The following is a 22,702-nucleotide window of genomic DNA, read 5'->3' as shown; positions in this document are numbered from 1 at the left end:
CTAACTTGGAATAGGGATAATATTGAGGAATCACACTGTACTGCTTAACAAAAGTCAGATGAAGAAAATTCCTTTCCTCCCCGCACATTGCACACTAAATCTTATGTGCTATACTTCTGATCTCTTCTGTGAAGTTTTACAGGCTCCTGCTTATTTGAAAAGCAAAATGCAACAATTCTCATTTCACCAGTTTTAAAGCTTCCCGAAACACAAATGTCTAGATTAAGGACCAAAGCAAGAAGAAACAAACATGGAAAATTATAATTAAAAAAATAATCTACAAGCTTGGGGTTTTTTGGGGGGGTGGGGGGTGGGGACAGGGTGGGGAGCATGGAGCCTTGGGGAGGGATCTGCTCTAAGCCCTGAAAGGGTTTAATATGTAAGGGCCAATGGATATTGGAGGGCATACTGAGCAAAAGATCCACTGTTGGAAGTAACAAGGCTCTGAATACCAGTTGCTGGGAATCACATGTGGGAGGGAGAATGCTGTAGTAGTCATACCTTGGGTTCTCAAACACCTTGGCACTCAGACGTTTTGGCTCCCGAACGCCGAAAACCTGGAAGTAAGTGTTCCAGTTTTCAAATGTTTTTCAGAAGCCCGACGTCCGTTGTGGCTTCTGATTGAGTGCAGGAACAAGGTTCCACTGTACTTGGGTCCTGCTTCTGGGCTTCTCATAGGCCACAATGAGAACGGGTGATCTATGATGGGCCATTGGCCTTTTCTGGCAGGCTCTTATGTTCTTATGAGCGAGAGTGGCAAGATAACTACCACCCTTGCCCATTGATTTCTTAGTAAGTAGGAAACCAACAGATGAATGGGAAACAAGAATCATGTAAGTGTGTAGGTAGAATGCTCTATCCAAGGCTCCCCCATCAAACCCCTGGAGTCTCCCTACTACTTATGCCAGGTCTCTCTATTTCTTATTGTCACACTCTCCATATTTAGGGAAACGTATCTCAGGCTTAATAGGATAGGAATGTGCCTTTCACCCGCACAAGCACCCTGCTTTGTGGCATAAAGCAACCAACCAAAGAGTAAGTGTTAAATTAAACCTAGTTTCTCATTTCTTTCAAAGCAAGGAACTATGGCTACCAGCTTCAGAACAAACCAATATATTAAACCATGGTCTGAAGTTAGTTTAATACCCTGGCTAGTTCTGAAGCTGGTAACCATAATTTCCCACTTCAGATAAAAGAGGAAACTACAGTTAGAGTTTCCTGGTTTAACTGCAGCTCACAATGTGTCAAGGAAATAGGTGGCATCTTAAGCTAGAATAAAATATTCTGAATGCAGCCAATGCATTACAAACTATCCTATAAACTAGGGTAATTTGGGCAATCAAGCAGTATTTGATTGGAAGGGATGCTGGAAAACATTGTGATGGTGTGATTGATTTTACTGGTGTCCTTATTTCTGGACCTTTCAGCATTTTGCTTTCCACAGCCATGAAGGTTAGAAAGACACTTCTCCCCAAACCTGAATGCTGACATGGTCTCAGAATAGTACAGATGTGCCAAAATCTGTTCACTGGGGATGTACTTCTGCCCCTTGTTGTGAAACAGGTCCCAAACTTCTGTGTGTGTGTGTGTGTGAGAGAGAGAGAGAGAGAGAGAGAGAGAGAACTTTAAAAGAATTTTCCGTGTTGTGAACATGGAAAGTTCCTTTCCTCTATCATCCTATTCAGAATCCAAAGTGCATCTAGACATCAATTCTCTCTTACCACCCTCCCTTTCTCTCGCCTTGCCTCAGGTAACTACAATTTGTCCAAATAATCAACTACTCACTCCACAGAGCCAAAGGCTTCTGATCTATATAGGTCTCATAAAAAAAACTTTGGAAGATTTCATTAATCTTGCCCCTTTCTATTGTCAATTCCCAAGCAGGTTTATATACAGCCAAGATAACATTCTTTAGGCCCTCGATCATTAATCTTATTTCCAGGCCCCTTTCTTGCCTTCTCAGCATTCTCATGGCAATATTCTCTCAGCCCTATGAAATATAAATGCTATTTCCTTGTTATCAGTGTCTATCAACTGAACTTAATCTTTGTTATTTCAATTATGGTGGCCTTGTCTGGGGGGAAAAATCATTTTGTCAAGGTGAAATTAAGAGTCGACCCCAACGGTGTAACTATCTATTTTGAGTTAGAGGAAAGTATAAGGTCAGTTTGCTTGCATCTACAATATTTCCCCCTTAAAGTTAGAATCATCACTCGGTTGAGTTTGAAAACATGAGCATGACACTCGCCTGCTTACTACTGCTTTCCTATTTTCACCTCTAGCAGATCAGGTTATTTTAAAACTGACCCACACTGAGGCCCTATCCTGGGGCAGCCAACCTGGTGTTATTCAGATGTTGTTGGACAACAGCTCCCATTAGTCCCAGTGGCCAGTGGTCAGGGATGATTAAAACTGTAGCTCATCAGCATTCAGAGAGCACCAAGCTGGCTATCCCTGCCCTACCCCAGGGATCTTATATTGAAACCAACATACGCCAACATGGTGCCCATCACCCCTGGCTATAGGCCATGTTGGCTGGAGGTAACAGCAGCCATACTCGTATGACATTGTGAAGGATGTTCGGAGGAACCTAGCGGGGTATAGCTGGAAATGGCCACATGCCAGAAAGAGCAGAAGAGAGGGACTAGTGGCAGTGGTATCTCAACTTGAGCTTGGGGCGACAAAGATACAGGGCTGGTTTGGGGACATGTCTAAGACCTGGATCAGGAGAAATACATAGGTAAGGGGGTTAAACTCAGAGTGTGGGTGTGTATATAGTGTATGGTTATGAAGTGTTCAAATTTATTTTCCCTTCCTCTGTATGACTTAACTGTCATACATCTGACATACAACTGTCATAAGGACTTAACTGTTCTTATACATCAACCTTCCCCAGTCTAATGAATTCCAGATGTTTTTGATTAGCACTCTCATCATCCCCAGGTAGCACATCTGTGCTGCCGGGGGCAGATATGAGTTGTAGTTCGAAACCTCTGGAGGGAACCAAGGTGGGGAAGGACAGTTTGGATATGGGACAGGCAGATTTATATCACTTTCAGCAGGACGTTTAACTATGAAGGAGAATGGATGTTAGATATGTCTGACATCCCGATAGTTGAACGCTTTCCATCTTTTCCTAAATACACTTAACACAGAGCTATATATAGTTCTTTACATGGATAGATTGATCCACATAAGAAGAACCAAAACACCATTTGGCTCTATAATAGTATAACAATAAGATTTAATTTATTGATTAATGACTACCTTGCTTCCACCTATAGTTTTTTAAAAAAACACAGGCTTGAGGAATTGAGAGCACTAAATCATTACATTAAGTGTTGCTTATAATGCCAGAATTCCAAAAGATCTCTTTGTCTCAGCTAAGATGTAAAGCAGTTTTTTTAAAAGCCAGCCACAGTGCTAAGATATAAGTATAATGAGAACTCAATAAAAAGAATGTATTATTTACCAAGAAATAATGATTTCTCAAATTACATCTGGATTTATCGTGATTTTTTTCCATGCAAAATCTAGGGGACTGCTAGTTTCCCTCTAAGCTCAAAGTACACTTCCTTCGCCAATCATGTAAATCTCAGTTTTATTAAAGAAAATATTCAATTAACCCCTAATATTCTACATACCCAAATCTAATTAGGCATGAATAAGAAATGGAGTAAAGCTATAGTAAACACACACATTCTGACTTCATTACTATTAGATTATTGGCTTTCCCACTGACATTATCAAACAGCAAATTCATTAGGGCGCTTCCTTGATATGCGGTTCCCTTACCAGAAAAACTGGCACTAAGGAGAAATTAGATGGCCAGTTATTTAAGCAATTCTCTAGGAAGAACAAAGCAACCATGTTGGAAATTAGTGGCGAGTTATAACTTTGTGGCAATTACAGCAAAAAATGTTTCCCAAGAGGAAGAGGTGGATCATGTACTCCTAGCTATATGCCTGAATGTGCAGCAAGCCGAACCCCCAGGCTGCCTCACATTCAGCATAAAAAGAATATGGCACAACCAAATAAGTTTTAAATGGGTTGGGGAAACCTCTGGCCCTCCAGTTGCCACTGGTTGGGGCTGATAGGAGTTGGAGTCTAGCAGCTTTGGGCAGAGGGGAGGCACAGATTCCCCATCAATGGCTTCAGAACTCTGTTCCCATTTCTAATGCACAGTCCTGCCCCCTAGGCATGTGACGTAAGGCTGGGTTTTGCTCCTCTGTGCTAGAGTAACAATCTGACGAGCGGATGCTGACTGGTATGTACAGGCAGAGGACAACCTAGACCACTCAGTAACAGGTGGAGATGTCAAACCTGTAGCAGTAAGCTTGGAACAGGGGAATAGTGTAAAGAAGTTGACTTGCTTTAAAGCTAGAATGTGAGTCCTGGTTTTGCCATGGAAGCGATATGAACTGTCTTTTCCTTTTTAAAAAATAATATGTTAAAAAGAACCGTCTGACATCAGCTCAAAGAAGATGTTCAAATTGCTAGAATTAAAACGTGGGATGTTTCTTTTTGGAATTACAAGTTTTAATAAAGCTGAGTGGGTGCATTCCAGCTTTCAAGTCTGAATTGCTGTGCAGTAAATTTCGAAGCCCAGGATTGGGGTGGGGTGGGGGAATGAAGTCACAAAGAGCACTTTTTATATGGAAAATGAATGCCATGATAATAAACCAAGTTGGCTGCTAACATAATTTCACTCCCAACTTCAGCCTTCTGACACAGAAAACATACAGACTAGATAAGATCACGCTCAAATAACAGCAGTTACTGACACCAACAGCTGGATGAGTTCCTGATTGGCTACATCACTTAGAACAGTACGCTCTGTACCAAGGATAAGTGCAAGTTTTAACTCTAAGCTTTCTAATGGGAAATGTCTGAATGCTGGATTTTGTGAAATCCTGGGGATTAACGAATCCACAGATGTTTTCTGTATTTTACTGCATGACAATGTGCCATCAAAATTTATTACAGCTTGGCATAACAAGCAGCATTCATCTGCTTCTATGCGACACTCTAGCGTTATGTATAAAAATGACGGGGGGTAGAATCTGCCAAGCGCTGATTCCCGACAAGCACCACTGAACTGAAGCAGGGTTGAGCATTTGATGCTCCTCCATTTGCTTACCTTGTCAGTGTTATTTTTTAAATCTTGGGTGATATTCAATCACAATTAAAGTCCGAAGTAATGCAAGTTGGATGTAATTCTTGTGAACATCGTGAAACTTCATGCATTCAGTGATGGACCAATTCTGCTGATTTCTTATAGAATATTTCTTATAGAATTCATATTGGAAAATATGAGGAAAGCCTCTTCTCAAACTGTGAAAATTATGTATTAGTGAGGGTTGTTTTTTCTTTGCCTAGTTTCCAATTTAATCCATTTTTGCTATCCTATTTTATAAAACTATCCCTGGAACAATTGTTAGAAATTTCCCCCTTTAAACAAGCCTAATGAAAACTGGGATTCATAGAATCATAGAATCATAGAATCATAGAGTTGGAAGAGACCACAAGGGCCATCGAGTCCAACCCCCTGCCAAGCAGGAAACACCATCAGAGCACTCCTGACATATGGTTGTCAAGCCTCTGCTTAAAGACCTCCAAAGAAGGAGACTCCACCACACTCCTTGGCAGCAAATTCCACTGTCGAACAGCTCTTACTGTCAGGAAGTTCTTCCTAATGTTTAGGTGGAATCTTCTTTCTTGTAGTTTGGATCCATTGCTCCGTGTCCGCTTCTCTGGAGCAGCAGAAAACAACCTTTCTCCCTCCTCTATGTGACATCCTTTTATATATTTGAACATGGCTATCATATCACCCCTTAACCTCCTCTTCTCCAGGCTAAACATGCCCAGCTCCCTTAGCCGTTCCTCATAAGGCATCGTTTCCAGGCCTTTGACCATTTTGGTTGCCCTCCTCTGGACACGTTCCAGTTTGTCAGTGTCCTTCTTGAACTGTGGTGCCCAGAACTGGACACAGTACTCCAGGTGAGGTCTGACCAGAGCAGAATACAGTGGCACTATAACTTCCCTTGATCTAGATGCTATACTCCTATTGATGCAGCCCAGAATTGCATTGGCTTTTTTAGCTGCCGCGTCACACTGTTGGCTCATGTCAAGTTTGTGGTCAACCAAGACTCCTAGCAAGATTCTTGCTGCAATACCTTGGATGAGAGCATATAGAACAGGGGTGGTTAATTCGAGATGATATTGAACTACAGCCCATTATTCTTGGCAATGCTAGCTGGAGCTAAGGGAAGACACAGTCCAGTTATATCTGGAGAGCACCATGTTAACCACTTTTGAAGTGGACAATAGGTTATGTTTTGCCTATCCTTGCTTTAATCAACCAAGTATAAGGTGTCAGGGGTCTTGGAGAGTCTTAGTCCCTGCAACACCATGGCAGCCTGCAAGTTGAGAAAACCGCTGGCCTGATCTTTGCTATGCTACAGTGGAACCACTACAGCTGGGAATGCTACTACAGCTTCCAGCCCAGAAGGGTGATATGGAAGAAGCCAATTGGATCTCATTGCTTGTGGCCAATCGCTACTGATTCTGGATTGGCTCATCTGCACTAGACCTCTCACCAAGTCACTTTTGTGACAGGCACTTGCAAACTTCCTGATGGCAACTGTTTGGCCACTCCAGGAAGCAGGATCCTAGATGAGATGGAAGCTTGGCCTGATGGGCCTTTCTTACGCAAGTTGAAGCATAACTTACCAAATGCCTACCTGCTAATATTCAAACTGGAATCACTTTAAAAGAAGCCACACCACTGGTGACTTGGAAACGTAACAGAATAATATTTAATGAGCACATACCATGGCTATAATTGTAGTAGACCCGTTGTCCCCTTCTCGGTTTAGGAAGTGACACTGGTGTTTCATCTGCTGGGAAGTTGGAGAACTTGCACTCTACAAACAGGCGTTTTATTGTGTCGTCCATGGCAACCTGGGATTCCGTGAGACTGAGGGATACTATTTCAATCCGGATTTTTTCACCAGACTATTACAAAAAGAAAGAAAGAAAAAACAGCACAGTATATACTTCTTGTCATGCTAAAATGTCACAACAAACTTGCACATCACACCAGATGTTTTGGATGATCAAACATGACTGATAGTTTATGACAGAGCGACAATGAGGTCCTGATGCGCTGGGATTTGTAGTTAACACTGTCATTGCAACAGACCTATAGATTTATATTTTACGCTGGAAAAACTTCTTTGCCAGCCCTGCTGCTGGTTATGGTTGAGGATTGAACCTGGAACCTTTAACATGCATTGATGCAAGTTGTTGCTTCACATCTCTAAGACACATGTACTGGGCCACATGTACTGTTCTCAACTCACTAGTATTGCTTAATCTTAACCGGGAACTGCCATTAGTTTTAACTACAATTTATTTGAACAAGTCAGGATCAGAAAGTAGAGTTTGATCTTGGCTTGTTTGGACAAACCACAGCCTAAAGCAAAAACATCCTGATTCAGATAAAATGATAATCTGTGGTTAGTTGCAAGTGGGAGCTTCTGATCTTACTGCTGTGCTGAACTAGGAGAGGGAGGCCACGGGGGCCCAAGGTTTGTCCATGCAGCAGAAACTAAGCCCTGGTTTGTATGTAATGCTAAACTATGGCTTTCCATTACGCACACAAGCCTCTGAGAGTCGCAGCAAAGCCTTGGAATTAAGTGCTCCCCCTCCCACAAGGCTGGGAGGAGGAATAAGCCATGATTCAATTTCATTTCCCTCAATTCCTGTACAAATTCATGGTTTTAAAATACTGAGTGGCAAAACAAGCCAACTTCAAACAATGGATTACTGAATAGTTATTTGTAGCTGCACTTTATTGATAATGTTAATGTGTATTGTGTATTTTGCTTAGAGGCTTTTATGATTAGGCAGGCTGCACATTCTGTGAAATAAAATGTATAAATAAATTTATTCCTCCTCCTGGTTGTGTGGGAGGAGGTGAGGCGAGTGATGGAGCCCAATGGTTTGTTCAGGCTCACAAAGGCTTAACACTAAACAATGGTTGAATGTTACCTGCAAATCCTAAACTGGGTTTTTTTTTTAAAAAAAAAAGAAAAGGTAAAGGACCCCTGAAAGTTACCATATTTTTCGCTCCATAAGACGCACCTAGTTTTTAGAGGAGGAAAACAAGAAAAAAATATTCTGAATGAAACAGGGGATGTATGATTTTTGTGGTTCATGTTGTGGCCACAAACATGTGATTTGACGGTGAGTTTGGGGTAGCCCAATGCAAAAATCCTGACGATCCATGTGGATCTGTGCTTTGCAACCACGTTTAAAGTGGGGAGGGAAGGAAAAACACTGAAGGGACAAGGAGCACATGTGGGGTGTGTATAAAAGGAGGCGGATAACAATGAAGGAGAGGGGTTTAAGGGAAGGAAGGCAAAAGTCCCCCCCCCCCGCCCAAGCCAGCCCCCCCCCACCTGCATGTTTTCCGGCTGCCTGCGGGTCTCTAGCAAACTTCCCTGGAAGCAGCAGCAGCAGCAGCACCAGAGCATGGAGAGGAGGAGGCAGCAGCAGCGGCAACTGTTGGTTGCGCTCCTAGCCGTCGGAAGCTGAGCTGGGTGGGCTGGAGCCTGTGTGCAGTGTGACTAGGAAGGAATTAGCAGGAAGGACACAATCCTTTCCCCTCTGCTTGCCTTGAGGGCAGGGGATTTCCCTGCTCTTTGCTGAACTTGTCTGCCACCAGTCTCCTTGCTTAGTGTGTCTGTTTGCTGCCAGGTGACGCTGCCGCAGCCAGCGCTGAGCAACGGAAAGGGGAACACAGCAAACACAGCAACCAAAAACACAAGAGGGTGGGGAGTAAGACTCTGAGGCAGAGAGAAGGAAAGGAGTTCATGGCAGCTGTGCTCTCCCTGCCAGAAAGGGACAAGAACAAAAGGAGGGGAGCAGCGGCTGACTTTAACCAACCAGTTAAAACTGTACGCGGCAGGGAGCGCGAAACAAAATAGGAGTTGCACTTGAATCCTTAGGAAGGCGCTACAATAATTAGGCAAGGGGAACAGGGCTGATGAACAGACAGTAGCCTTGGGATGCCATACAGATCAAGAGGCTCCACACACAAGGACACTCCAACGCCCCCTTTAACCTCGTGCTCTCCTGTGCAGCAACACGACTCACACGTCTCCACACACACACCAAAATACGCCCGATACAGGAACCCCAGCAGTCTCCTCTCTGCAGCCTTCTCTCCTCCATGACACATGATCTGATTTTCGTCCCTGCACTCTGGCCAGTCGGCTCCAGGGACCACACATTCGCTCAATAAGACACACAGTCATTTTCCCTTACTTTTTAGGAGGAAAAAAATGCATCTTATGTAGCGAAAAATACGGTAAGTCCAGTTGCAAACAACTCTGGGATTGCGGCACTCATCTCACTTTATTGGCCAAGGGAGCCGACATTTGTCTGCAGTTTTTCCAGGTCATGTGGCCAGCATGACTAAGCCACTTCTGGAGAAACCAGAGCAGCACACGGAAACACCATTTACCTTCCCACTGGGGTGGTACCAATTTATCTACTTGCACTTTGATGTGCTTTCAAACTGTTTTGTGTATATTGCAATGTTCTTTTGTTGCTATGGCTGATGCAAACAAACTTTCATTCATTCATTCAAACCCTTTTGATCTGCCAAAAATATGCCACAAGGCAACTTTCCTTTAGAATTTTCATGGAGTGAAAATGCATCCATGCACACATTAAGTGTGCTGGGAAGGCCTGCAAATTCAAGCATGCAATCACCATGTATTTGGTGTGTCAGTCACAAGCCCAAACATCTGGAGGCATGGATCTCTCCTTCACAGTAACAGATTTTCCTGCCACAAATACCAATGTCCCTTTAGTGCAGCACAAAGTGTGATGGGGCCACAAGGGTCACAGCAATGTTAGCTCTACTCAGAGTAAGCCCAATGGGTCAATGTATCCAGAACTTAAGCTGAATACAAAAAAAACCCAAGGTTTTTCCATGATGAAGTAAAATGTCCATTTTACCATAAGGGCAAGCATTTACAAAATGATTTCACCATGCAAAGATGAAAGGGGAAAGTAACTTCATTGTGATTTCCCTACATGTCAAAACTGCCAAAGCAAAGTATCTATGGTCATGACCACACCTTGCTTTTAAAGTACATTTAACACACAAATCAATGCGCATGGCTTTTCCAAAATAATTATGAGATTTGTTAAGGGTGCTGGGAATTGCAGTGTTGTGAGCTCCTAAGATTCTTTGGGTGAAGCCAGGCACTTTAAATGTAGGATGTGACTGTGACCTATGAGTATACAAGTGTGTTTAAGGTTTGAAAGGCACTGCGCCCTTATTTGGGAAGGGTTTTCATGTCAAATGCTAATAGGGCAGCACACAAACATTTTCCTGAATAAGTCAATGGTTTCAAAGAATGCATAACCACTGTGATTTCAAAATTAGACTACACAGAAGAACATTCAAAGCATGAGATTCTGCTCTTCAAAGAGCAAACCTAGCACCTTGCAGATCTCAGCTGTCAAGTTCTGCTTAACTTTTCTCTTTATGGCTCCCTCTCTACATTAAAGACTATTTCTCCTGTGTGTGGAATTTGAAGGCTTTTGGTTGTAAATTCAAATCACTAACCTTGCAGTAATAATTACAGAATTAGAATAACAAGAAAGGGAGATCAGCTTTCTAGAGGGTTGGCGTTCAAATTGCAAATCAATACAATATTCAAGCTCAACATGGCAATTGTTGATGCGTTTTTCAGAAAATATATTCTATAATTAATCAATTGAATAGCTTGAGTACCCCACTGTAAATAAAAAATAAATAAATAAGAGTCCTTAATAAAGAACAATATTCATTCCTGTCAACCTCTTTCAATATTTGATGAAGTAACTTTACCCCCACCTTTTTTTTCAAAAGACATTTTCTTTTATTATGTATCCTAAGACACTTTAACTAAAAACCCAAATCTGAATATTTCAATAAGGTTGTTTTATTATTCAGTAGATTCATGGAAATTTTACTAGGATGACAGAGAAAATTCCACACCATTCTGTCTCCGCTAATACAGGTACATGGCTTCAGCTGGCAATATTACTAGGATTAGCATAGTATGATGAAATATTTAAAGGAATTTTTTTTTCTAAAAACCTAATAAATCAAATGACTGCCAAATGTCATTAAAGTGATGGTCTTTGACTTGAATATGCTTTTCATATTCAAATTTGAAAAGAAAGAGATGAAAGCCTGGAAAGGTTACTCAGTTTCAACTAATAACCTCAAGCACTCTACATTCACATGCATAAAAAATGAAATTGCCTCTATTGTCTAATTTTACTTCGGAAACAACTCCTTTCGCCTTCTATTGTACAGATATATCAGGAGTATTTTTAAGTGAAATTCAGAGTCATTCCCTTCCAAATATTTAACTCGACTGTCAAAACCGGCTCATGCTGAGACGGCCGTCAACAAATGAAGTCCAAATGTTGGAGTTATGGATGTAAAGGAGACCCTTTATAATGTTTGATGGAGAAAATAATCAGTACACTTGTTTTATATTAAGGAAAGAAAGGGCTTGCAACAGGAATGGCCAAGGCATATAAATAAGCAGGCTTCACAGGGCTGGATGGTATGGCCCAACAAAGGAATCTGTATGATAAACATTGAGCATAAGCCTTAGCGTCTTTTTGAAGACATCTGAAAAAGAGGCCTGCACTTCCAGAATGCTGAAGGATGGTCCTTGAAGATGGGGAGTGGGCAACCTTGACCTTGCATATGTTGCTGGACTTCTAGCACTCATCAGCCCCAGCCAGTGCTGCAACAGTTATGGATGATGGGAACTGTAGTGCAACAACTTCTGCAGGACCACAGATTGCCCACCCCGAGTTAAAGGGAGTACTGAGGTGAGGGCTACTGTTGCAAGAGAGAGATGGTAGCTTAGTGGCAGAGTGCATGCCTTCCCTGCAAAAGGTCTCAGGTTCAATCCCCATGGAAAGCTGGGAAAAAAACCCCAACCTTCAGACCTGGAGAGGTACTTCCAGTCAATGCAGGCAATATCGAGCCAGTATCAGATTCCCTGCTGTGCAAACAAAGGACAACATACAGAACCCCTGGCTGGGGCCAAACGTCAATGGGCTGTAGCCAATGTTAGTTCTACCTAAAGTAGGCCCACTGAAATGGGTGGGAATGACTAACTTAGAATTTCAGAGGCTCTACCATGAACAGAACTTGGTTGGATGCAACTCAATATTGTTACAGTGGTACCTCGGTTTTCGAACGTAATGCGTTCTGGAAGAACAAGTTCTGAAACGTTTGAAAATCGAGGCGCAGTCACAAAAACAAATTGGATCTTGCACTCAGCAGAATCCGCATGGCATGTTTGACTTCCAATGCGTGTTCAAAAACCGAAGCATTTACTTCCGGGTTTACCGTGTTTGAAAACCGAAATGTTTGTCAACAAAGACGTTCAGAAACCGGGGTACCACTGCCTTTTCAGAATTTGGACTGGTTTAGAAATCACGTTAACCAAATTAAGATTACAAGAAAGTCCCCTGGTGAGACAGTTTCCTCTAGGTCCCTTCTCCTCCACAGCTCATGAGGTAAGGAGAAATGGCATTGTAGGCCCTGCCACCAATAAAGCATGGTGGCTCTTGGCTCTGCCCACCATGCATTAGAGTCAATGCCTGAGGCAGGGAAGCCTTCGCACCAATACAGAGGTATTGGTAGCCCTTTCTTGGCTCCTGAGTGATCTGGGGAAGGTTATGCATATAGCAGATCTACACACCAAGGGCTCCCCATGGATGCCCATGCTAACGTGCGGATGGATAGTGGAAAACTGTGCATCACCAGAAATGGAGCCAGAGACACAGCCCTTTTCCATATGCTTTACCCCTTCCTGAACTCAGGAAAATGTGGCTTGTTCTAGCTGGATCTGAAAGGATGGTCTGATCTTGCTTTCTTTGACTTAACCACAATTAGAATAAGCCACCATTTCCCTGAATTTTGGCTCTAACTGCAGTTTACTCACAACTAGAAATGGAAGCATTCAATCTTCTCACACTCAGAGAAAAAGGGAGGGTCTGAACCCAAAGGCTTGTCATGGCTCATTCTAATAACGCTAAACCATGGTTGAGCGTCATATCTGAATGCAGTCCCTGTAAGCCACTTTCAGCTGAACAGCTTTCAAAGAGGCATACAAAAAAACACTGATTTATCATAATTAGAGGGGAATTAAAGTTAAAGCGTTTCAACTTTATACATTTACGTACAAACCAAGAAATAAATCATGCTTTCTTGTGGTTCATGAGCGCATTAAAAAAAATTATTCCTCTGAAGCTCATAATCTTTTTGTCCAACTATAGCCCAGGTGGACCGGGTAGTTATAAAGTCTAAAAATACATACCATATTAGAAAACCCCCAAAACAAAAGCTAGCTTTTTTATTTTATTTTCCAGGATCCCCAATTTAACTTAGTGTCTTCTTTGGGTTTTTTTACAACATATGGTGCTCTGCAGAAACACAGCCACCTGGAAAGTCTGCCTTGTGCTCTTTAAAGAATGCCGAATGTCCAAATTAATTAAGAACCCTAAGATCTTAATTTAAGGAAAGTGATTATGACAGTTTTCACTAAACTGCTATTAGTGCAAGAAAAGCACACAAAGACTATCTATAATGAAGGAGAAAAGATGTAAACACACCTAGAGGAAAATGAGACCACCACGGAATAAATTGGTTTTGCTAAGATTTGCCTTGTGGGCACATTTGAAGATAACTTGAGAGCTGACAGCAGTAAAATTTTATTGTGATAATTGAAAGCTATATTATTACTCAAAATGATCAAGTGCAGAGGTGGAGATGAGAGCAAGCAATTGTTAATTTTATTTTATTTCTTTTTTAGACTTCGCCAAAGAAATTGCAAATTTCCAGTTCTGATGTCTATTTCGAGGGCCTGTAACAAGGCTTTTAATCAATGTATTATACATCAAATTGATAATGTTAACTTCTGATTATTCAAATGTATGAAATATTCATAAAGAACCATCCAAAGTTTTACATTTCCCTGATTTTTTCCCTCCCCCTTCCATTAATTATCATGCCTGGAAGCTTTTTTTAGCAAAAGCACCAGTCATCATCTTGACTCAACCTGACAAGCTAGCAAGGCCCAATTACGTTGGCACTCTGTGGCACTTTGATGTAGTGGAAACGAAAAGAGATAGGGGCAAATTGTATAGCACATTATGTTAATGACATGATTTAATCCAGCCACTAAACTTTATGTAGCCTGTTAAAAAAGATGCTAACACTAATTACGCCACTTTGGAAAGGAAAAAGAAGGGGACAAGCATTTCCTACCGACAAAGCGAAGCTCATAAATGTTGTAAATGCAATGAAACAAAATGAAGTAATCTATGATTAATTATACATAACAGACAAGAAAAAGAAGGAGAAAAAGGAAGTGGTATAGTTAAATCCTGGGTGGAAAAAAAATATCTGTTAAGATTCCTTTTATGATCAACATAACTAAGAAATAACCATGGACTGTTTGATTTGCAACCTGCAAAAGGGGAACAGCATAATCTTAAGTGGCTGAAACAATGTGGCTTGCCATTTGGATTCACAGGATAATTAGCAAGGCAATCTCTAAATAAAATCGGAAGTTGTGTTTACAGTGTTGGAACAGCCTTGGGGATATTTATCTCACTGATAAAAATAAGAAGCTGGATCTTGAACAAAGGTTTTAGTTAGGTTCCCCCCCCCCCTACAACCAACTAGGCATTTCTGGTGTAATGGCTTTCTTCCATCTAGAGATTTTGATCGTAGCTGTAACTGATATTGCAAACACTTTGGCGAACGGCTATAACAGAAGCAATTTCAAGGGGAGAACCATAGCCCAGTGGCACAGCACATTTAAGCTATGATATCTCTGCTTTAAATGACACACAAGAAAGGCCTCAAGTAGCAGGCCAGGAACCTCAAAGATCTGCTGCTAGTTGAAGTAGATGGTAGAGAGATGCACGCACCAGCACTCAGATTAGAGAATTAGTGGCGGCTCTCAATATACCCTTTAAATCAAGGTTGGATAACATATGACCCTCCAGATGTTGCACAGCCCAACAAGCCCCATCAGCACTGCCAGTTATCATGGATGATGGGAATTGTATTCCAGCAACATCCACAGGGCCATGGGTCTCTAACACCTGCCTTGAACATCAGATAATAATTGCATCCTGAGTATAAGAGTTCCCATTTGTAGAAAGAACTGCTGGATCGGGGCTATTAGGTAGGAGAAAGTCCCCTCGCCCCTTTTAAGAGTCATCTTCAGCTCAGTGGGATTTCCTACCAAATTCAGCATACATCAAGCATGCCTAAGTCCCACTGAAGTCAAAGGGAGAGGTGAAGCACATATTTAATATTGACTTATTGAAACAAATGAGACTTTGAAGTGGCTGGGTTATCCCCATTAATCTGAAGCAAATCTCCTGAGTTCAAGTGGGACTTAACTTTCACTTAACAGTCCTAGTCCATCAGATGCCTAAATGTACAGGAGCTCCAGAGCATGCGAGGACTTCTCTGTTCACGGCAAAGGGAACTGAGCACAAAGGTTTCCCTTAAAACAGGTGGCAGGTCATGCCCAAAGAAGTGTCACTAGTTTAGTTTGACAGATGTGGCAGCAATACTCTGTAATGACATCTTGGAACCCCAGTTTGCCCCTGACACTGAAGTGAGCAGGGCAGCCGCTGCTCATGAATCACTTATGGAGAACTGGACTGTGCCCTTGATAATTAAGATTTTTCTCTCCATCTTGGACCAGTTGCTACATTTCGTCTTGGGCAGATGAGTGGAGAAAGATAGGAATAAAAGACCCACGCACCAAGCTCTTTAGAGGCTGCAAGATATTTTAAGTCCTCCTAAATCATTCTGGTTATAATAGAGTGCAACAATACTAGAGATTTGTAGACCCAGCTGCATTCTTGCAGGGCTCATTGGCAATGAGTAATTTTCCTATTTGGCTCACATTGTTACAGCTTAAAAGAATTTGATGGCATGGAATATGCAGTTAATCATAATACAGTTCCAGCTATTAAAATAATTTCTCTCTCTCTGTCTGGTTTAGATAGGTGGCAGAATTTCAAAATCCCTGTGAGGGATGATGAATAGACAAGAAGCCAATCAAGCACGAAACATTGTTTAATGTGCCTGGTTACGGGCTAAGATGTTGCACATGCGTTCTTTTCTAAGCTAGTGCCTAAACATTATAATCAGGCTGATATCAATCATTGTAGGCACAACACTAAAAATTCAAGGCCAGATTTTGAAGAAAGACGTTAAGAAGCCTGAAATAAGTTAGAAAATTCCCCCACTCTTTGTCACATATATCTATACACCCTCCATCAAACATCACCCATGCCCCTCCCCATGCCACAAATGGGTACTCCGTTCTCTAATAGTATTCACAAAGGACTAATTAGAAGTTATACAACCTTTTTGATATTCTAAGTCCAATATCAATGGGTGGGGGGTTAAAAAGCCTTTGATAAGGTATAGACGGAAGAATTTAATTACACACAGAGAGAGACTAACCTGCTTAAGGCTTGTGGACACTGAACTTGGGACAATACAGTCATCACTATCTGTCACTGATTCAACAGCATCAGTTGCCTGTCTATCATCTTGGTCTGTTGTGAAAACAATCAGAACAGAAACAAACAAACACATAGCCAGTATTAAGTCCAGTTGAGATGGTCAAAGAAAACTGTTGAAACACATGGTATAAAAGCGAATGGAAATAGTTCCACCGAGTGGTGTACGATTTCTCTTCCTTGCAGACACAACGTGACACTGGCCAATCAATTATCATTAAATGGTCTGCAGAATCACCCGATTCCTCTTCAGGCCTCGTTTCACTTTGATTTGGCACTTGGAGAGATTCAGTGTTACCAATTCATTCATAGTAAGAGATTATTTAAAAGAAAAGAAAAGAAAAGACCCTGAATATTTTGTATGGGCTCCAAGCCTATACTGAACAATTCATATCAAGTTTGCTGAGACTTTGCATGCATTCATATGGCTTTAGTTCAGGGGACAATGCTGCTCCCCGTCAGTTCCCAAGGTTAACTGAGATCAAGTTGTCATCCCATATGCCAGGCTTCCCTGTGGTGTGCAGGTTCCAGTTTATTTACCCATAACTTATTTACATACTTGTATAATCTGCTGGGGACAGCTTCTATCACATCTATGGGTCTCCTTTGCCAAAGGAATGATGATTTATTACTTAACCACCAAAGGAGTTCACAAAGGTGACACTCCAGGGAGGTGTTGACACTGGGGATACTGCAACCCTGTGAATAGCTTATTGGATGATAATACAAATTAGTGTTTGCTATCATGTGCCAATCCAGGAGAACAAATATAATTTATTACACAAAACCACTACCCAACTTGAAGAAATTGTTCACAAACAATGCATTTCACAGCAGTTACACTGACCACACAGCCCCTGAGGACTAGTCATTTTGAAATGTTCTGTAGGAATGGGATGTTGGTCATTATCACCCTGTAAACAACTCATAAGTTGTCCACATAATGCAGCTGTATGTGGAAATTTGAGGATTCAAGGAAATGGGGCTATTTCACACAGATGTGTTTACTGCTTGGTTCCCACCCCCCGCAACAAGATTACTGTAAACTTCACCATTGACAGCAGAAGTTGTGAACCAACTCCTTAGAAATAATTGTCCCTAGATTGATATGAAAGTTTGTGGTGCTACAACCAAAATGGCCCATTCACACTCACACAAATACTGTAGGTTATCAAGTGATGGACATGCATGGAATAGCTAGACTTTTAGAAGAGATCTGAAGGCAGCTCTGTTTAGCGAAGCTTTTAATGTTTGATGCATTACTGTATTTTAATATTGTGTTGGGAGCTGCCCAGAGTGGCTGGGGAAGCCCAGCCAGATGGGCAGGGTATAAATAATAATAATAATAATAATAATAATAATAATAATAATAATAGACTATGCTCTCCTTCTATGGCCACTGGTTCAACTGATCACCTATGCAGGCCTCTACTGAACACTGAATCCTGGTCAGCTTTGTGGCACAGCTTTGTGGCACATGGCAATTTATGCTTCTGGTTGTTACTGGAATTCAGAAACTGCTGTTCTCCCTACAACGCCTTTCGTTTCAATGGCGCTTGAACGGAATCTGGGCCTGCAACAGATGGTCTCTCAGTTCACTTCCTATACAGTGAACATATAATACTAATAGTAATGACCATGACCTGGGATGTTTGCATTCTTTGCATTAAGATGCCTCTAGCTCCTTTCATCCAGAAATATGTGATAGGTCATATACTAGCCTCTTATTGTCTGAGACTCCCTCTCTTTGACATTATGAGTGGTTGCTATCTGCACACAAAAGGACCACACACTTCAAAATAGTCTTCAGAACAGCACCTCTTCTGAAAAAGGAATCTCTCTTCTGAAGAGAGAATATAAAGACATTATAAAACAGAAGCCAGCGTCCTTTAATATTTCATAGAACTTGGTTGGAAACTCCCTCCCACCTTCTTTTTCAATTATTACAAAGCTGGAAGTTATTCTTTTAGTCTAACACACCAACTACTCCAACTTGGCCACAGATGTGAGAGAGCAGAACAATGGCCTCTGCTGAAGTTACTTCAGCAGTCAACTTAGGATGGGGAGAAATTATTTGTGTTTACATTTTAACTGGAACTACCAAATTCACATTTCCCAACCCAATACGCAAATTATAACCCTGGGGTTGTCAACCTTGTCCCTACCGCCCACTAGTGGGTGCTTCAGGATTCTAGGTGGGCAGTAGGTGGTTTTATGGCACAAGCTGAATCTTCCTTCCACCGAGCACATTTTACCATCAAGAAAGATGCATTAGTGGGCGGTAGGTATAAAAAGGTTGCCTACCCCTGCTATAACCCCACTGTCCTATCAAATTTGCAGTTTCCTGAATTTTGTGATATAGTTCACAAACAAAAATGCATAATTGTGGGAAAGTAGATACAGTGCGCGAGCAGCGAAACCCAGAAGTAACGCTTTCTGGTACTTCTGGGTCGCCTCAGGACACAACCTGAAAAGATTTAACCTGAAGCAAACACAACAAGAGGTATGACTGTACAAGGATGCCTGTATTAGTGAAAATAGCAAACAAAAATGAAGACTGGGGTAAATAGCTGGCAAAAATGTACATGGGAGGTGAAACTGTGCACCAACCTGTGTATATTAGGTGAAATGTGCATAAAATGCATATGAATTTTCATGCAAACTTTTTTTTTTTAAGTTGCAAACTGAGGGATAAATGGGATGAACTGAATATTGGAAAAGTGAGAGAAGTGAGAGAAACCAACATTGACAGATCTGGCTGCCTTTACTGTCAACATCATATGTCTAATAGGGAGCGAAGCAGAGGTATGTTGTATAAGCAGAAAATTACCTTCTGGTTCCAGTTCCTCAGTAATTTCGGTTTCATCTCCTGAAGTAGCTGAGCTCTGGTCAGCAAACTGACCTTCAGAGAGCTGAGAAAGATCCTCCTGTTCCCGCTGAAATGTGGCTGTGGGTTTTTCTATTCTTCTGTCTGCTTGTGCTTCTGGCATGAGCTGGAGTAAGGATTACAGAAGCCTTCATACATGGTACCTTTAAAGCTATTGTTAGCATTTAATTTTACACAAACACGGTATATAAACTTAAAATCGGTTTCTTTAAGGTCTGATTTCCAACCTCCTAAATTCGACAGCTGAGATTTATGCATCTTCTATAAAAGAGTTTTCAAATCTGGGCGGGGTTGGGGTGGGGAGAGAGGGTAAGTTCCACTTGCTTGTTGAGTTCTTGATATATTCAAATGCATCCAGCGTAAGCAGCAGGTCAGATGCATGAGAATTTCCCACCCTACACTCTCACGTTAGGAATGTTTTGTGCTGTGAATGCAACTTCCAACTTGGACAGCAGCCCACAGCGGAAGCGCTATGGAGACTGACTCCATGAACTCTAATCCATCTTGGCACTGCACTCTTGGTTCTTTAATATATAACATGACATGTCTTGTAAACCTGTATAAAGCCATTCACTAAAGCATTCAATTTGCAATGCCTAGCTTTCTCTTTTCCCTGTAGAATTTATGCCATTCATTTCAGAGCAGCTTGTCAAATGACCAATCCAGGGATAGGGAGTAGGAGAGGGAACTACTTTCCTGTAACTAAGAACAACCTTCCTTCGAAATGGACAGTCTGCTATTTAAGTGGAATGCACGAAGTTACTATAGTTGCAGCATCCTTGCCTACCCCAGGCTGATAGATCTGCTGACAATCACCCTGCCACAATCACCGTGCCACAAAGGTGATTTACCTAAAGGGTTTAACTACGCTATTATATTTTTGCTGTTAAATACTGCAGACAAGCATCGCACTATTTGGAAAGGCAGCCATCATATATTCCCTGTATGCAGAGACATAAAATGTTTTCCAACCGTCCTGTTAGGACTATAACTGCCATCATCTTTCACCACTGGCCAAACTGACTGGGGTTCATGGGAATCGGAGTCCAACAGGATCTGAAGGGTTCCTCATCCACAGTATAGTTCTAAGACTAAATTAAAACCATCATTTCAAATCCAAAATTAAATGTATTGATTGCACAATCAATTAACACTTTCAGCACCACATAAAATTAGAAATAAAATCTTGAATTAGTGGATTTTAAATTTCTTGTACCTGTGGAATGTTTGAAACATCGGGCCTTTCATCTTTAGTTTTCTGCTCAGTCTCTTTATCTTCTTTTTCAGGAATGGGACTCTAAAGTTATTAGGAGCCAAATATAGACAGCATTTCTTAAAACTCAATGGTCACTTTTTTAAACAGGTAAAATCGGTAGCCACCACAGAGAAGGCCTTTTTGGTAGTGGCACTCCGCTATAGAACAACCTTTCCAGAGAGATTCACCTAGTGCCTTCCCTGTAATCTTTTTAGTGCCAGGAGGAGAACTTTATGTTCACTCAGTCCTTTAAAAATAATTAATGCAATCTGGTTCTCACAGTCTTTAAATCTGTGCTTTAGCTTTGGGAGTTGTGGAGATTTTTGTTTTCTTGCTGTATTTATGGTTTTTGTGTATAAATGTCATTTTGTATGTAAGTTGTTTTTATACTTATTTATTGTATGCCACCCAGATAACTTTTTGTTATGGAGCAGCATACAAATATTGTTAAAGCTTTAAAAATGAATAAAAATATTCAGCATATTTCTACTCAGTTTTTAATATTTATATTCAAAGCAGCCAACCATTTCAGTTAAACAGACAAACACAGTAAGACATCACTTAGAGTAGGCACCCCCAAACTCGGCCCTCCAGACGTTTTGGGACTGCAATTCCCATCATCCCTGACCACTGGTCCTGTTAGCTAGGGATGATGTGAATTGTAGTCCCAAAACATCTGGAGGGCCAAGTTTGGGGATACTGATAAAACAGACCAACTGTTTATTAGGCAGTCAGTGTAATGGAACATCAAGTGTAATCCTACATGAGAAAAAGCTATTGCAGAGAGAGGGAGGGGGGAGAGAGGGAGAGACAGAACCAACCTTTTTGGTGGTGGCACCCCATTTCTGGAATTTTATCCCTAAAACCCCAACAGCATTACCCTTTCATCAAGGAAGCTAGTCTGTTTCTGTCTTGATTATACAGCCCCACTTTTTCCATCCCCTAGTTCTTGGAGATCTCATAGACCTTAAGATCTTATAGTCACTCAGTAGAAAAAGCAGAGCTATTTGAAGAACCTATTTTAGGTTGCCTGGAGAAATGGGCTCTACACACAGAGAGAGAAAAAGTCCAGACTCACTGGATTTGGCAGTGTGTGCACCTCCACAAAAGACACTTTCTTGTCTGCTGCAGCTGGGCGCTGTCTTGGCTTAGGCTGCGGCCTCTAAGGAACAAAGAGACTTGAGTAAAAAACTAGCAGTACCAGCAAAGTTCATGATAACGCAGTTTGGGTTCAAATGCACTGTCTTCCACCCCACCCCCCTGAATTCAGAAGAGTTAAGAAGCCTGGTCCAAACAACTGAGCTGGGAAGCACTGCAAACTTCATTCCCCAGAAATCCTAGTTGTAATGGATGCTTAGTTCTCAATGTTTCCCACTAAGTGGATTGGGCCAGTAGTTCTTCAAATGCTGGGAAGCTTCACAACATCATTGCCCAATAGGGCTGTGTCTCAGTGGCAGAACAATCACTTTGCATGCAGAAGGCCCCCACATTCAATCCCTAGCCTCCTCTGACAGGGCTGGGAAAGTTTCCCCGACTGACACCCTGGAGAGCTGTTACTGGAGGAAGATGGACCAGTGAGCTGACTCAGTATAAGACGGATACCTATATCTCTGCGTTGGGGGGGGGGAGATGCCTTTGGGGATCTTGAGTCCCAATTCCATCACACTAGGAGTGTGACAGGGCCTTCAACTGGAATGGTCTGAGCTTAAAAGAATTAATGCATGCCAAATTGGAACTGAGCCTGAGCCAGAGCAACTGAGATGCGTCCATACTTTGGTAAGCTGGGAGAAGCCTGCTTATCAAAATGTGTTTCAGTAGTGCCCATTTGTCTAGGTTTATTCATTTTTTAAAAAAGACATGGGGCTCCAGTGATGGAAAATTGGGCTGAGTGGGTATCCAACCACCAT

At 41.7% G+C, this 22,702-nt stretch overlaps 1 protein-coding gene across 1 annotated transcript in view; it reads right to left on the bottom strand.

The window, feature by feature from the left end:
* RPGRIP1L (RPGRIP1 like) overlaps positions 1–22,702 on the bottom strand; it is a 79,858-nt gene that overhangs the window by 13,245 nt on the left and 43,911 nt on the right. Inside the window, exons 19-23 of the mRNA XM_083451824.1 lie at positions 21,874–21,957; positions 20,757–20,837; positions 19,484–19,646; positions 16,595–16,689; positions 6,834–7,017 (exon numbers count right to left, since the gene is read on the bottom strand). Coding sequence (XP_083307950.1) covers positions 6,834–7,017; positions 16,595–16,689; positions 19,484–19,646; positions 20,757–20,837; positions 21,874–21,957 — 607 coding nt within the window. The remainder of the gene's footprint in view (positions 1–6,833; positions 7,018–16,594; positions 16,690–19,483; positions 19,647–20,756; positions 20,838–21,873; positions 21,958–22,702) is intronic.

This window comes from Podarcis tiliguerta (genome assembly GCF_965153285.1).
Source record: "Podarcis tiliguerta genome assembly, chromosome: 8".
NCBI lineage: Eukaryota > Metazoa > Chordata > Lepidosauria > Squamata > Lacertidae > Podarcis > Podarcis tiliguerta.
Note: the sequence above shows the minus strand (reverse complement) of the source record. Positions and strands in the feature narration are given on the sequence as shown.